The sequence below is a fragment of the Myotis lucifugus genome, unplaced genomic scaffold, assembly GCF_000147115.1.
Source record: "Myotis lucifugus unplaced genomic scaffold, Myoluc2.0 scaffold_157, whole genome shotgun sequence".
Classification (NCBI taxonomy): Eukaryota; Metazoa; Chordata; class Mammalia; order Chiroptera; family Vespertilionidae; genus Myotis; species Myotis lucifugus.
The window spans coordinates 1,364,146-1,381,028 of NW_005871205.1; the positions used below are offsets into that span (position 1 = coordinate 1,364,146).

At 51.3% G+C, this 16,883-nt stretch overlaps 1 protein-coding gene across 2 annotated transcripts in view; it reads left to right on the plus strand.

Moving 5' to 3' along the window:
• Nucleotides 1-1,917: 1,917 nt before the first annotated feature.
• SLC13A2 (solute carrier family 13 member 2) overlaps nt 1,918-16,883 on the plus strand; it is a 23,136-nt gene continuing 8,170 nt past the window's right edge. Inside the window, exons 1-2 of one of the 2 annotated variants that reach the window (XM_006095567.3) lie at nt 1,918-2,218; nt 16,674-16,802. In XM_006095567.3, coding sequence (XP_006095629.1) covers nt 2,117-2,218; nt 16,674-16,802 — 231 coding nt within the window. In that variant the 5' untranslated portion in view covers nt 1,918-2,116. Of the gene's footprint in view, nt 2,219-12,171; nt 12,263-16,673; nt 16,803-16,883 lie in introns of those variants that run through there. The other variant, XM_023759562.1, reaches the window with a different exon arrangement.

Sequence of the window (16,883 nt, forward strand, 5' to 3'; positions counted from 1 at the left end):
CCCTTCCCACTCTCCCTCCCTTTCACTCTCTCTAAAAATCAATGGGAAAAATATTCTCAGGTGAGGATTAATAACAACAGCAAAAGAGATGTTTCCATCAACAACAGACCACACATATAACAGTGGTCCCATAGATTATAATTATAATGGAGCTGAAAAATTCCTATCTTTTAGTGATGCCATAGCCATTGTAACTTCATAGCACAAGGCATTACAATTGCCTATGGTATTCAGTACAGTAACATGCTGTACAGGTTTGTAGCCTAGGAGCTATAGCTTGTACTAGACCATCCAGGTTTGTGTAAGTACCTCCATGATGTTCACACAATGACAAAATCGCCCAACAACACACTTCTCAGAATGCATCCCCGATGTTAAACGACGCATCGCTGTGCTTGAATTCTGGCTGTCTCTGTGTCCGGGGCCTCAGTTTCCCAACCCATAAAATGGAATAGTAACACTGAACTCATGGTGTGGGTTTTACCGAGTAAATGCCAACAGCATACTAAACCACTGTGTACTAACTGCTGAACAAATGTTAAACTCCTATCAGAAGCATTTTAGCACTTGAATGGGGGGGTTAACGTAAAAACCATTGAAAACCTGTAAAGAAACTTTTTGTTGAGTTTTATTTTGAGCCCAACTTGTTGGGGAAGCAGAACCTCAACGAAATTGAGAAAAATGCCTCCGAAGAAAGGGCGGGGGTTACATAATGTATTTATACATTTTGCAATCCAAAAGGAGGTATGTAGGTGGGTTACATGAAATCATGTGATAGATTAAGGAGGAGGAAGAAAGCAAAGCAGGGGAAACCCTGGGATTGGATAAAAAGTAAAATGATGAACACACACTTAGGTGGGTGCAGGATCAATGAACATGATAATGAAGGAATTTGTGGTCTCTGTCCTGGCACCCAGCACATTTGGTTGTGACCCAGGGGCTCCAGAAAAAGGGAAGTTACAAGTTACCCAGACATTTCAAGGGTCTGTTATCATAGATGCAAAAAGACAGATAGATAGGCTCAGTTAAGGTAAAGGTTGACCTTGTCAGTGAAGATACTGGCCTAGGACGTAACTGCCCACCATCACTGCTTTTAGTCAAAGTTTAATTTCAGAGCATCCTTTGTGGTTACTTTAGGTCTCTGAGTTTGCAAGACTGCCATGCAGGCCTCCCCTGAGCTTGTCAGGTCAGTATGTGGCCCCTTTCGTCCACAGGGGCTAAATATATAATCAGCACCAACTACTTGTTTGGTGGATGGATGGATGATGAATAAATGGAGAGATTATTTCCAAAATATGAGACAATCTTTGCTGGTCTTCCATGGCAATTTAGGGAAAACCCTTAAAAACAACAACACAACCCTAACCTTTATTGTGTACCTACCACATATCAAGGCTCAACACACCATAACTTGTCTAATTTGAACCTCAGAATAGGCAGATATTACAGCAGAACAAGGAAGTGGCTATTCTGAGAAGTTCAGTCAGTGGCTCAACATCACAAAGTGAGTAAGAGACAGTCAGGGCCCGTGGTTTCCTAGACACCTGGAAGGAAGAGGAGGGCTTGCTGCGGGCCTGGGCTTCCCACAGTCTTAGACTGGAAACTCCTAGAGGTCAGGGCCTCTCTAGAGGAACACTGCCCTACCCTTGGCCCTGGATACACAGTTCTCGGAGAACCTGGCTTTGGGCAATAGAAGGAGGAAGGAAAGGTTGGGCTGGGGAGGCGGCTCGGGGACTTACCCTCTGGAGGCCAGCTCAGCAGCCTCCCAGGCACCCTTCCTCCCCCAGCTCCTCCCAGCAGCCCTTCCCAGCTGGCACGCACAGAAGGGGTTAACTCTGGGCCTCACTCCTTGAAAGAACCTGAAGCATTTACTCCTTGATCTCACCCTCCTCCCTTTCCTTGCAAAGTCTTCCTGATCTTTATACCTCCTGCAAGTCCCTCCTCCTTACTCTCACCCCCGGACTCCAAAAACACTCTGATTGCCAGGGTGGGTCAATGGTTAACACTCCACGGGCTTTATATAAGCCTGCCCCAGCCGGCTACCTGCTCAGTCAGTCCTTCAGTTGCCTGGATTCCAGAGAGACGGTGGCTCCAGCAGCAGTCCAGGGTCCACACCATGGCCACCTGCTGGCAGGGCCTGTGGGCCTATCGCTTCTACCTGTTTGTGTACCTCCTGCCCATTATCCTGCTGCCTCTGCCCCTCCTCATCCCCACCAAGGTAAGGACTTGGGGTTCTTGGGGGCAGGAGAGGGACTGTTTGGGCCAGGGTTGGGGATCCTTAAGACCAGCATAACCTACTGACTCCCCTAGCCTGGAAGTGAAGCTATAATCTCCTGGTCCTCCCGAGGGATGAGGGTTAAAAGGTCAAAGGGGGCTTTTGCTTGGCACCCAGTGGTACAGGCCCAGGTGAATTGCTTAGGTGCATTTGGCATCTACTGCCTTGGGAGCCAGGAAGCCAGTTCAGTAAGAAAGATGCAAGTGGAAGCAGATGGGCTTGTCTGCCTACTATGTGCCCACACTGCCTGAACTAAGCTTAGTGGCTAATGAGCAGGATTAGCTGTTGGAGGGGATGGAAAGGGAGTGGGATGAAGCTGGCCTCAGGCAGTGTGTTCCATTAAGAACATAAACAGAGAGAGAAGGTACTCACCTGTGATTCTAAGGACTAAGTCTGCTGAGGAGGAGGGGTGGGACCTTGCCAATGGGCATCATAGACACCCTGGGTGGAGGGGGAGGTGCCACTGCTCCCTGCCTCCCCTACCCCAGATATTATGCACTTGGGGGGGGGGGCTCTTATAAGTAAAAGAACACAGAATTATAAACCTAAAATTAGCACAGGGCTTGGGGACAAGGGCCTGGAACTCAAGCGTCACAGTAAATCTTTCCCTCTGGCAGGTCACACAACTAAAAAGTGGCAGAGCTGGGGTGTGATCTAGTTCCAAAGCCTGTGTTATCTTCTCTCTACCCACTGCCTCCTGGAGGCCGGGACAACAGCCCCAGGACTGCCCACTGAGCCACTGGCTTCCTTTTGTCACAGATAGGGACATTGAGGCAGGGACAAAAACATCAATGATGAGAAGGAATCATTGATTGGCTGCCTCCTGCACACCCCCTACCAAGGATCGAGCCTGCAACCCGGGCATGTGCCCTGACCAGGAATCGAACTGTGACTTCCTGGTTCATCTGTGGATGCTCAACCACTGAGCCACTGCAGCTGGGCGAGGCAGGCTTTTTATTCATGCTGTTCCAAAGGGGTGAGAGACTGGGGATAAAAGGGCACAACCCCTGGGCCCCTGACACTTGCTAAGCGACAAGGCTTGGCTGACCTTTGAGATGACCTTGGCCTCAGGCCAAAGTCAGTGGCATCTCTGTACTGGGAATCCATCAGATGGGTTTTCAGACAGGCTGGGCCACGTGTGCGAACCCCGGGAGAGAGGACAGACAGGCACTGGGGTTCTCGCTTTACCCCCAGGAAAGCACAGCCCAGAAAGATTCGCTAACTTGCCCAGGGTCACACAGGAAGGCCTGGGTCAGTACTAGAAGCCAGGCTTCCTGGTGGGAGTGCAACGAGGCAGGAGCCTCTGTCTCCCTTGTGCTGCACCCAGCCCTGCTGCCTCCCTGTCCTGACTCTAACTGTCCCGGTCCTATCTAGGGAGGCCAGCCCCTCAAGGACTTTGCTCATGTAATTACCCTCTCTCTCCTACCTCGAGTTCCCCTTCTCTGCCTGATCTCTCCCATTAGCATACACACGTGCTGTAATATCTCGCATCTTAAAAAACAAGCAAACCTCCAGCCGGCGTGGCTCAGTGGTTGAGCGTCGACCTATGAATCAGAAGGCTGTGATTCAATTCCCAGTCAGGGCACATACCCGGGTTGTGGACTCGATCCCTAGTGTGGGGCCTGCAGGAGGTAGCCAATCAATGCTTCTCTCTCATCATTGACGTCTCTATGTTCCCTCTCCCTTCCTCTCTGAAATCAATTTAGAAATATATTTTGAAAAGAACAAAAAAACAAGCAAACCCTCCTTGGGCTCCACATCCCCTCCACATATGCCTCCCTCCCCATATGTCTTCCCTCTCTCCCAGAGAAGGCCTCAGAGACTGTCTGCACGGCACAGTCTCCCCTCAGACAGCTCCAGCCTCCAAGACTACCCGCCCAGAGAGCTCTTGTCAGGGCCCGTCAGCTTCCACGGCACCAAAGCCCTGTCCATGCTCGCCCTCCTCCACCCCCCGGCAGCGGTTGTCACAGCTGGGCACCCCTCTTCGCAATGCTCTCCTCTTTTGGCTTTGGTGACACCTTCTCCTGGTTCTCCTGGCTCCTCCTCCCTATTCACATACTCTCCCCCAGGTGATCTCTCGCTGTCTCCTGCTTTAAAAAGCGACTCCGTGCTGACGATCCCCCAACCTGTAACCCCAGCCCTAACCTCGAAACTTGTGCTACCCAACCCACACTAGACACTTGCACCTGAATATTCTCTCTAAGCAGCACACGCTTTACACGTCCAACACAAAGCCCTCGTGGCCCATCTTTCCCACTTGGCTCCTCCTGCCGTCTTCCGCGTCAATATAGAGTCAAACATCTCCCTTGGAGCCATTCCTGGTTCCTCGCTTTCTGTCCTTGCCACATGCACCAGCAGGTCCTGTGGACTCAAAAATACTTTGAATGTGATCACCTCCCACTGCCTGCTCTGTCGTTTGGGTCACCATCGTGTCTCACCTATCCTTACCCCTCCCCAGACCATTCTTCACTCCACTGCCGGGTCTTTTCAAAACATAAGGTCATCACTTACCCTGCTTACAACCCCTTACAGGCATCCCATCAAACTTAACATTCAAACCTCCTATGGCAGCCCCGAGTCCCTGGGCCCCACCCCTGCAGACCTCTTGGTCCCCACGCCCGATGTCCTACCTCCTGTCCACTCTGCTCCAGCCCCACCAGCTTTCTCTCTGCTCCTCAACTTGCTCATCTCCCTGCCTGGAATGTTCTTCTCCCAGATGCCTCCTTCTCATTCCTTAGGTTTCAGCTTAAATCCACCTCCTCAGGAAAGCCTTCTGGGACCGCACCCAGGCACTCTTTATTACAAAGTGCTGTGGTTTTACTTACAGGACTTTCATTGTCTGAAATGATGCATTTGCTTATTTTTTATTTATTCTCTGACTTCCTATACTAGAATGCAGGCTTCGTGAGGACAGGGACTTTGTCTTTTTCCATACAGAATCCCAGTGCCTGGCACATAGTAGGTGCTCAACAAGTAACTGTCGAATGAATGAATGAATGTGGACAAAGAGGGCCCTGTCCTGAATTCCTGCTGCATCCCTGCTCTCTGTGGTGAGGCCCAAGCTAACCTCCATGCCCCTGGCCTCTGGCATGGGAAGGAGTTCCACACTAGCCTCAGACTTGTGTCCATATAATAATAGTTGGTATCTAGTGAGGGGTTTTTGTATGCTAGTCATTGTGCCATTTATTTCTCAAAGCACTAATCCTTTTATTTCTCAAAATAACCTCTGAGTTACTGTGAAGTTACTACTATTAGTTCCATTTTACAGACATGCAAATTTAGGCCCAGAGTAGTAACATGATTTGCCTAAAGTCCCAGCTAGAAAAAGGCACAGCCAGAACTGGAACCTGATCTTGGGGTCTCTGAGACTATGAGGGTGATGGCCCTGCTGTGAGTCACATCCTGAGCCATCTACCCTCACGTCCATCCAGCTGTCAGCCAAACCTTCCTCTGTCGATCAGTCTGGATGCCTGCTGAGCTCCTGCTCTGTGCTGCAGGCTACCAGAAAGGAATACAGACTGTCTGCAGTTGCTCTCAGTGCAGAGGAGCATGTGTTTGCACAGAGGGACAGCCAGAAGGCTGCAGGGGCTCAGAGGAGAGAGAACATCCTTCCAGCCGAGACACGGGAGAATCAAGGCAGGTGACATTTGAACTGGGGCCTTGAAGGCTGAGTGAGATTCCAACAGTCAGGGGCATCTATAGAGGGAAGGCCAGGTGAAGGGACTGCAGGAACAAGGTGTAGCGGCTGGAACTTGTTGGTGTGTTAGAGGAATGGCTACAGAATCCTTGAAATGCTCGCCACCTGGTGGTCCGCAGCAGATGGGGGACCGTGTGGCCTGAGGCCTTCTCACTACTCTCCCGACCGTAGGAGCAGAGTGAAGAAGCATCATCAGTCTGCCAGAAACCTTTCATCCATTCATTCATTTACTTCCTAAGGAACACATACTGTGTGACAGGCACTGTTTAGGTTTGGGGGGTGGGGGTGGAGAGACACACAGAAAGCATATACTGTCCATGCAGCAGGCGGTGACTGTGGTTCGGGAGGGACTGCTGTAGATGGGATGGTCCAGGAAGGCCTCCTGGGTGGTGATATTTACACTAGGACCAGAATGGCAAGGAAAAGCCAGCCAAGAACTGCTCTGGGCAAAAAGCTGTCCAGGCAGAACACATGTGCCAAGGCCTGGGGCCAGGGCTGAGCTTGGAAGGTGGAGGGATGAACAGGGCCACTGTGGCATGGGGGCCTCCGTGAGGAGAAGATGGCTTAAGTTCAGGATAGAGAGGTGGGAAGAGGTCAGCCTATGGCAGCCGTCCAAGGCTAGGGGAAGGAGTGAGAGTTTTAAGCATGAAGGGTAAATATTTGCTCAGGGATCAATCAGCTAAATTCAAACAAAAAATACAAATGCCTCCCAGGACCCAAGGGGACCTAAGAACAGTCTCCCAGTGGCACAGTGTCTGCCAGGACAGAGCTTAGCTAAAATCTGCATTATATTTACGGTGAGAACAATAGGTGGAATTCCTTAATCTGAATCACCTGTACTCCTAAGACCAGTATGTGTGCCCGCCCACATACACTTAGAAACCTGTGTAACTAAAATGCCCTTCCTGCGAGCTATTCCTGAACCCCAGAGATAGACTCAGGACTCAGGTGATTCACTGTGGGCATCACTGTACGAGGAATTTGGACCTCACTTCTGGGACCCGCCGCTATCTTTAGAAACTTCCTGGCTCTTGGTTGAGAAGGCAGAGTCCAGGGAACAAGGCAGGGATTTGGGAGCCAGGCAGCTGTGGGTCGAAATCCACTCGGTAGCGTGTACAGCCGTGTGACCTTATCCAAGCCTCTCACCCCGAAGGGGCTAGTGTCAGGATGAAATGCGATAACCTGAATGCAGAGAGCATCTGGCACTTGGACCACTCCCTGTGCCCTTGGCCTCTTGTCTGAATGTCTAGCCCCTGGAATATACAATTAGTCTCGGGCCCTGTGCAGATGCCTGACTTCTTTACCATCGACGACTTCTTTTGTTCAAACGAGCCACTGTGGGCCTCGGTGATTCCTATGAAACGGAAGGCGGGGTGTCTCTGGTCACTCCCACCAGAAGGGTGAGGTGTGGTCCCTAAATGTGACCCCGAGCAGCACTGGGACTCTGCATAGTCGAATCTTCTGGCTTCTGGGGTACATGGGAGTAGAATTAGAAGAAGTCAGCTTCCAGGGCCAGGGGAATCCCTGGAATAGAGAGAAAAGGTTCCCCAACTTGAACTTTGTCCCCAGATTACCAAATGGTGTGCAAGCTTTTTGGCACCTGCTAAGTGAAGGCCAGGAAGAATCTTCAGCTGTACAGTTCCCTGGATGTGACCCAGCAGGGAGGCCAGGGCTGTCGTGAGGCTCACACGCACGGAGGAGGGTGGGAACGCTTCACTCGTCATCGCTCCTGCCTGCTGTTTGGCTCTTTCGTGGACATAGGCAGGCCTGGCGCCAGCTCAAACCGTGAGGTCAGGACTCTCCCCACTTCTGTTTTCTCTGACACTCAGAAACCCATTGTTTCCCTTTGGCCTCTTAGAGCAGAAGATGATGCAACAAATTCATAAACATTAAGGTGCGGGGATAAACAAGACAACCCGAATGAGATCGGGCAAAGAATAGGAAGGGAGTCAGCCACCATCACTTGCTTTTGGCAGAGTCTCAAAGGCAGGCAGGGGCTGGGGACACTTTGGGATGGAAAAGGGGAAGGCCCCAGGTGTTCCCTGATTAGAGGTGTTGGCAGGGGAAAGCGGGGGCGAGGGGGGGAATGTGTGTGCAAACTAGAAGCAGGGCATCCTATGTAATTGGTTAGGGGAGCATATTTGGCTTTCACTGGTTGGCCCTGAGTTGGAAGTCAGGGTAGAGAGTGGAGGGCAAAAATGAGGGAAGCTGGTGGTCATTGAGCCAGTATCGAGGCTGTGGTTCGGCTGCCTGGGCTGGTTCCTGCAGAGGTTGCAATTTTATATGTGGACTGGCCATTGTTCCCTTTGTATATCAGTCTCCCAGCAGTTTTAGGCATTTGGCATGGGCCTGTTATTCCTAGAAAGGGTACCACACACCCCTAGCCCACTCTGTACCTCCTCCCCCAAGTCTCTTCAGTCTGGCTTCGCTCCTTGTGGTCGCTGTCATTCAGACACCCAAGACATGCCCCTGGGGGTATCCTCCTCCCATTCCTCCTACTCAACTCATCAGCCACCACCCAAACCCTTTGTCTTCCACCTCCTAACATCTCTAGAGTGTGGGGAGCCAGACGGCCATGGCATACTCAGCCCCAGGGCTCCTTATGTGCCATGCCAGCTCAGCCTGGTTCAGTGACCCTGAGTTGGGGGTGTGTGAAAGGATTGAGAAAAGACAGACAAGAGAATGAAAGCTGGGTCTAGGTGGGATGCTGCTCCCTGATGAGGAGACAGCGCCCACAAGCCGTGTCTTTATTTTATAGCAGATGCCACGAGGCAAAATAGGGGCGTGATCACGTTGTTTACAGCATTCTCGTGAGTTTCAACCTCACTTAACTACATGCACCCGAACTCTATCACAAGGCATGTGGGGCCACGTGTTTGGACCATAGGTTCCAGCTTACAACCACAGCCGTTGGCTATGATTGTGCTGGGAGGGCCCTGCCCTCCAGCTGGGACTTGCACGTGGCAATGAGAGGACCCTGTCCTTTCATTAGTCCGAGGCTTAAACCTGGCCAAAACACCGTAACCACACCCGACACTAGAGTCCAACCTATTTCTCCATCTCCATTGCCATGACTGCTCTGACCCCTGTCATCTCCCCACTGGGTCCCTAGCACTACCTCCTATGGCCTCCCTGCCTCCAGCCTGTGTCTTCTGATCCATCTGCCACGCTATAGCAGGTGTGAACTCCTTATTTTCATGATTGATTGATTTAGTGATACATGCACGTCGTGCTAAATTCAAAGCACACAAACAGTGAAGTGGAGAGGCCCCCTCCCACCTCTGCCCCAGTGCCCTTCCTGAGGGCAGTCCGGGCGACCAGCATGGTGTCTGTGCTCCAGAGCAGGGACTCCGCACCCATGGGGATCTGTGGGCACAACTCAAGCTATCTGTGGGCTTGGATGGCAAAAATGGCCTCTTATTGTCCATACCTCTAACGGAAATGTAGCATTTGCTTCTGTTATGAATGTAGACAACACGTCACAATAGTATAATGACAGTTTTGACTTTGCCACCAGTAAAGTAGAAATCACACATATTTTTACATCACATTAGAGCTGTTGCCAGTGCCTTGAAATATTGTTTATGTTCATCCTGACTTCGCAATCGCTGTTAGCCAGTGCTGGTCTTATTAACTAAGAAAACGTCGCATCTATCACGATCTTACCCACTTTTTCATGTTTTAATCGCTGTATTTCAAGATAGTTGGTTTTCTTTATAATCCTATGTGTTTTATTTATTTATTTATTATTTTTTTTTTAAATATATTTTATTGATTTTTCACAGAGAGAAAGGGAGAGGGATAGAGAGTTAGAAACATTGATGAGAGAGAAACATCGACCAGCTGCCTCCTGCACATCTCCTACTGGGGATGTGCCCGCAACCAAGGTACATGCCCTTGACCGGAATCGAACCCGGGACCCTTCAGTCCGCAGGCCGACGCTCTATCCACTGAGCCAAACCGGTTTCGGCATGTGTTTTATTTATTTTTTAAATTTGTTTTTTAGAGATAGAAAGGGAGAGGGAGAGAAACATTGATCAGTTGTCTCCCGTAGGCGCCCCAACCAGGATCGAACCTACAACTTTTCGGTGCACAGGACAACACTCAAACCAAATGAGCCACGCTGGCCGGGGCAGTATGCATTTTATTTAATGCATTTAAGAACATGATTCTAAGAAGAAAAGAAAAACATATATATATATATATATATGTACACATATTTTTTAGATCACATATGGTAGCATCAGTTTAATCTTTTAATAGAAACACTATCCCCACCATATCACTCTCTCTGCTTTAAACCCTTCAGGGGCCTCCCTTTTCCACCCTACCTTCTTTTTCTTTTCTTTTTTTAAATATATATAATTTATTGATTTTTTACAGAGAGGAAGGGAGGGAGATAGAGAGTTAGAAACATCGATGAGAGAGAAACATCGATCAACTGCCTCCTGCACACTCCCCACTGGGGATGTGCCCACAACCAAGGTACATGCCCTTGACTGGAATCGAACCTGGGACCCTTCAGTCCGCAGGCCGACGCTCTATCCACTGAGCCAAACCAGTCTGGGCACCACCCTATCTTCTTGATAAAGTCCTTGATCCCTCCCAGGGCAGGCAAGGATCTTCCCAGGCATTATGCCCTTCTGAGAATTCATCTTGATCTTTTATGCCTCATTCTGTTCCCTTTTTGCTTACTGCCTCACCCCAACACCTTTCCCCCACCCACTAAACTCCTATTCATCCCTCAGTACCCCCTCAGTGTCTCCTCTCTGGAAGCCTTCCTCAGCCTAGAAGGAGGGAGGCTCAGGGAAGGGGCCCCTTCTCCTACGATCCCACTCTCTGGTCTCTCCTTTGCAAGGATGCTTGGCAGGCTGCCACCCAATGCCTCGCCTCACTCCCTAGACCCAGAAGTGCTTGCTGCCAGCAGCATCCCTACTTGCCAGGGGCAGAGGGGCAGAGGGGCAGAGGGGCAGTGGGAGTGGCCCGCTCTGTGCTAGCCCATCCCCACCCCCGGGTTAACCTTCAATCACCAGGAGAAATAAGTTGTGACACCTCTGAGACTGTGGGCATATTTGCTGCTGCCCAACAGCCACAGTTCGCTCTGTCCCCGTAACGGGTAAAGGCCGTAATGCCCGCATATCCCACACCTTGCCCACACCTAGGGTCCAGAGTCTGCCCTGGATTCCCTGGCACCTTCATCTTCATGTGTACCTCTTGCATTCACCCTGATTTCTCAGAAGCCCAAGAACACTTTTCTGTCCCAGTGCCAACCCTGCCACCTGCTCACTGCCGTCCACAGGCCTTTACTGCATATAGCTACCTATTCACATCCCTCATCCTTATAATAACCCAGCAAAGTGGGTGTTTCTCTGATTTGTTGATAAGGAAACCTCATAAAAGAGATACTTGTGTGTACAGCTGGGAATGCTCAGTGTCGCTTATCAAAAAAAAAAAAAAAGCTGAGAGGAGTTAAGTAACCTGCCCAAGGACACACAGCAGTAAAGCTGGTTTTGGGTACACAGGTTTTCTGAACTCTGACCTGTGTTTCCCTTTGCAAAAGAAGCAAGCTGCCAGCGCTCTGAGTAGACATTTATTGATAGTAATCCAGAAATTCGTGAAACTAAATGTTCAGCGGGAAACTCTGAAGGGGTACGAACGGCTTTGGGGTTAGGGTGTGGATGTTGGGCGGGAGGGTTTATTTCTTCTGTCCACTGTTGGCTTTGCAGGGCAGCCCTATGGGCCAGCTCACACTCAGACTCCCCGAGGGCCAGGGCTGGGCCTGACTCATGTCTGTACATCTAGTGTCCAACACTCATTCATTCGGAGTGTCAACTCCAGCTGGATGCCAGACACCCTCCTGGGGGAGCAGAAGCAGACGTGGACCCTGCTCCCTGGAGAGTATGATCTGAGGACAAAGATTGATAGTAATCAAGAAATTCACGAAACTAAATGTTTCATTACAGACGGTGATGAGTGCTATGCAGAGGACGTACAGGGGCTTAGGGTGTAAAAATATGGTGACTATACCCCAGCCTGGAAGCCATAGAGGCTTCCCTCAAAAGAAATATTTGAGATTTCAACACCGAGTAGACATCAGCTGGGCAAAGTGGGCGGGAAGAGCGGGAAGTATGTGCCCAGGCCCTGTGGCTACAGGGAGAGTGAAGCCTTTGAGGAGCTGGGCGAGGGCCAGTGCGGCTGCAGCAGGAAGAACAAGGAGGAGAGGCACAGACTAGCCCTGAACTTCTCCTCAGGGCAGCAGGAAACCCTGAAGGGATGTGAGCTGCTCCGAGGTGAGTGTGTGCATGTTGGGTGGGAGGTTGACAGTGGATTAAACAGATTTGTGTCTCAAGATCACTCTGACCACAGCAGGAGGAGATGTCAAGGGCCAGAGGGGAAACTAGGGGGTGAACAGGAGGCTACTGCTGGGATCCTGGTGAGAGATGCTGAGGCTTGGACCAGGCTGGTGGCCCAGAGCTGGAGAGGAGTAAAGGGGAGCATCCGAGGCATCGATCCAGCCGGATTGGAGGCCTGGAGGGGGATGATGTTTATTGAATGAGTGTCTGATGAACAGGTTGGATCCCCACGTTCTCACTTCTAAAGGTGTGGATAGTGACCTTGACATAGGACACACGTGGGACCCAGGGAAAAGGATCCCCAGGGCGCTCTCCTCTGGGGGTACCCAAGGGGCTGGCACCTGACTCAGCACACAAACAGCTCCCTGACCTCAAACCCAAGTGCTCCAAGCTTCAACCAGTAAACATCAACAAGGCAGTGCTGGACTCCCTGTGTCTCAGTTTCCTCACCTCTCAATGAGTAACGAGAACTACTGCCTCATGGAGATGTAAGCGTGACATGAGCCCTAGCTGGTTTGGCTCAGTGGATAGAGCGTCGGCCTCTGGACTGAAGGGTCCCAGGTTCTATTCTGGTCAAGGGCACATGCCCAGGTTGAGGGCTCGATCCCCAGTAGAGGGTGTGCAGGAGGCAGCCAATCAATGATTCTCTCTCATCATTGATGTTTCTATCTCTCTCTCTCCCTCTCCCTTCCTCTCTGAAATCAGTAAAAATATTTTTTTAAAAAAAGAATGAAATTAGAGAAAATGTGTGTAAAGCACCCCCCGGGCTCTGCAGGACACTGTAACCTCCACTCCAGCTCGCTCCGCCCCACCTCTGCATTGCTGGGACTTGCAGAGACTCCTGCGCCCTCTGACATAGGGGTGGGCCTGGAAGTTTAGAGAACTCCCAAGGTGATTCAGGGAGGCCACAGGGGTTAGTACGAGGTGATTATTTGCCTTCTCTCTCCTCGGGGATTCTAACCCATTTCTGAGCCATGACTGCCTTTGGTTGTCTGGTGACAACTGTGGGCCCTTCTCAGAAGATTGCTCTGAAATGCACAAAATAAAATGCGCAGGGTTACAAAGGAAAGCAATGCTTTTGAAATCCAGTTATCACAATATGAAAATAATTCATTGCAATTTAGAAATTTAGGTGCTCCTTCATGAATGCATGGAGTAAGATCTAGTGTTGGTGTCATAACTACCATAATTTCAAAGTAGTGATGGATGTCAACGCTACTTTGAGATAACTGTGGCAACCGATGTGTGTGGGTATCTGTAGCTAACAGCCACAGTCAAACATCTGGGACAAAATCACTGATCGCGCCGTTCACAGTTGTATGGTCTTGTTGCCCACGTTCAGAACCTCAGTTAGATGTTAGCAGAAAAGTGAAATCGCTTTCCAATCGGACTTGACGGATTTTTGGAATTCCACGCCCCAGTGACGAACCCCATGAACCAGGAGGGGCAGGTCAGCAAGTCCTGAGACAACAGCTGGACAGACTCCCCAGGAAGGTGGGAGGGGGGCCCGGAGCCACAGCCCCCTGGCCAAGGAAGGCTCCTGGATGGAACTGTGAAATCAGTTTTGGGTTTTGGTCCAGAGACAGATACACAGACATGGAGAGGGACACAGAGACGTTGTAATGGGATAAGGGAGCCGTAGATTGAACGCACAGGAGCACACAGGGGCTGGTTTGACTATTAACAGCTCCTTTTAGAGCACAGAAATGGGTTCTCAGAAGTGAGGGAACTTGCCCAGAGCCAGGCAACAGGAAATGGCAGGCCCCACCGTACATAGGGCCCGATGCACCCCAGTGGCCACAGCAAGCCTGAAGCTGGGGACACCCCTCAAATGCAAGGAATCAAGGGTAGAAGGTAAAAGCTGGGGCTCAAGAGCCAGATGGCCTGGCTTCTCCACTTACTTGTGTGACTTCGAGACATTGACTTAATGTATTTGTGCATTTGTTTGTTATCTGTGAAATGGGAACAATAGTCATTACCTCACAGAGCAACTAAATGCGATTAAAAAACATCAGAAGCGCCCTAGCTGGTTTGGCTCAGTGGATAGAGCTTCGGCTTGTGGACTGAAGGGTCCCGGGTGGGTTTAATTCTGGTCAAGGGCATGTACCTCGGTTGCAGGCCTATCCCCAACCCTGGTCAGACGTGTGCGGGAGGCAGCCAATTGATGTGTCTCTCTCACATCGATGCTTCTGTCTCTCCCTCTCCATAATATTAGTTTCTCTCTCTCTCTGTCTCTCCCTCTCCAAAATATTAGTTTCTTTCTCTCCCTCTAAAAAAATCAAAGGATTAACAACACATCTGAAGCACAGCACGGTGCTTGGCACAAAGTAGTCCTCAGCGTTCTTCTGCTGTCGTGATTAGCAGAGCTTTCTTCTGATTCGGCAGTGATGGTCCGCCCCAGACCCCCACCTTGGGGTCGCCAGGGACCAGAGGGGCTGGCCTGCCCTTAGCCCCAGGGGAGGATGAGTAACTGGCCAGGACAATCTTTGCAGATGAAAAAATGGTCGAGAAAACTGCAGCTTCAGCAGAATCAGCCTCCCGCTGGGGGAGGAGTGGGTCTCTGGTCAGGGTCAAGGTGGCCCCACCCCTGGAGCCCAGGAGTCCTTGTCTGGGGTAAGGAGAGGTGGTGGCGGTTTATTGGAAAGAAGCTGAGCCTGGCACCAGACAGACGTGGCTCTCCAGCGGGGCCGGGTGCGGTACCACTCCGGGAGCACCAATTACGTAGACGATGGGAGAACTCTTGGAGCTACACAGTCCAGACACCTGGCCTGGGTCCCGGGCGGCCTCTGCCACTCCCTAGTTCTGCGGCCCTGAGCAAGCCACTTACCTTCTCAAGCTCATCTCTAACGGGGTCCACCACACCCACCCCAACGGCTGTTTGAGTTTATGCAACAACATAAAACAACCAGCTCCTAAAAAGTGCTCCATACATAGCAGCTTCTTCCCCCGCCCCCCCCGCCCCCTGGGTTCACCCCAAACCCAAGCTTCAGGGTGCTAGGGCCTGAGGTACAAAGGGGTGGAGCACAGCCTGTAGCAGGTGGAGAAAGCATGAAGGGCAGGGCAATAGAGACAGGAAAGAGAGGAGAGGCCCCATAGCCCCAGCATACACTCCCTTCCCTTTGGCAAACAAAGAATTGGCAGGTGCCCCTGAGGAGGCTGGGATGTGGGCACCGTTCTCTGCACCCCGCTTTCGCAGGTTCCTTCTGGCTAATGATTCCCCCGCCTTCCCTGCCAGCCCTGCAAAGAGGCTCTGTCAATAAGTTTGTTTTTTTGTGGGGGGGGGGGGGGGCACGGCTCTGACATTAGGGGTTGACTGACTTCCATTCCTGCTCCAGGCCTGAGGCCAGGCTTCTCTAGACTTGGAGGCCTTGTCACAGAGAGGAGAGCCTCTGGTACCCAAAGAGTCACTCCTATGACTCAGGGTTTACCTCACAATTCCCTGCACAAAGCAGGGGTAGGAGGACCTCTCACATGTTCTATAAAACGTGAATGGCGCCTCCTAGAGTTGTGCAGTGCAGTAGTGATCATGCCAGGATTGCTAGGAAGGAGACACTCAGCCATTCCCCAAACTCTCCAATGATTCGTTTATTCAGAATAGATTTGCTCGCCCTAGCCAGTTTGGCTCAGTGGATAGAGCATCACCCTGCAGACCAAAGGGTCCTGGGTTCGATTCTGGTCAAGTGCACGTACCTCAATTGCAGGCTCCTCCCTGGCCCGGGGCCCAGGTCAGGGCTCGTGCAGGAGGCAACCAGTCGATGTGTTTCTCTCACATTGATGTTTCTCTCTGTCTTTCCCTCTCTCTTCCACTCTCCCTAAAAATATCCTCGGGTGAGGATTAACCAACCAAACAAACAGAAACAAGAAGAGATTTGCTCTGAAGCCCGCTGGGTCTTGAGCTCCAAGGATCCAGATGCCACAAAACTGACTCTGTCCTCAGGGAGCTTACTTCCTAGCAGAGGGGACAAACGCTAATTAAATCATCATACAAACAAATACGTTCTCCCAGGCTCCGATAAAGCCTGAGTACCAGGCAGAGTGCACACTGTCGAGGCCCCAGTCTGGCAGCCCCCATCTCATCTAGGGGTCCTCCCCTGGGCCCTCCACAGTCCTCTGGGCTGGGTGGGGGCCTCTCCAGCCCCTCCCCAAGGTCAAAGAGATGAGTGCCTTGCTTTGGTTTCTATTTCCATTTTGAAATGGGACTTTGGGCTCAAAAATCAGTGACTGTGGGTTTCACGGGCTCTCTCTACACCCTTACAAACGGCCTGTCTTCTCCGGGGGCAGGAGGTGACAACTTTGGGATCCAGGCCTGCCCCCTTCAAAAACTCTGCCCCTCTCCTCCCACCCACAGCAAGCCTACTGTGCCTACACCATCATCCTCATGGCGCTCTTCTGGTGTGTCGAGGCCCTGCCCCTGGCTGTCACCGCCCTCTTCCCCCTCATCCTATTCCCCATGATGGGCATAATGGATGCCGGCGAGGTAAGCCACCTTCCTCCACCCCCCCCACCCCCCCGCCCCCCCCGCCCCTCCCGCCCCCTCCACCCCCCCCCCCCCCCCCCC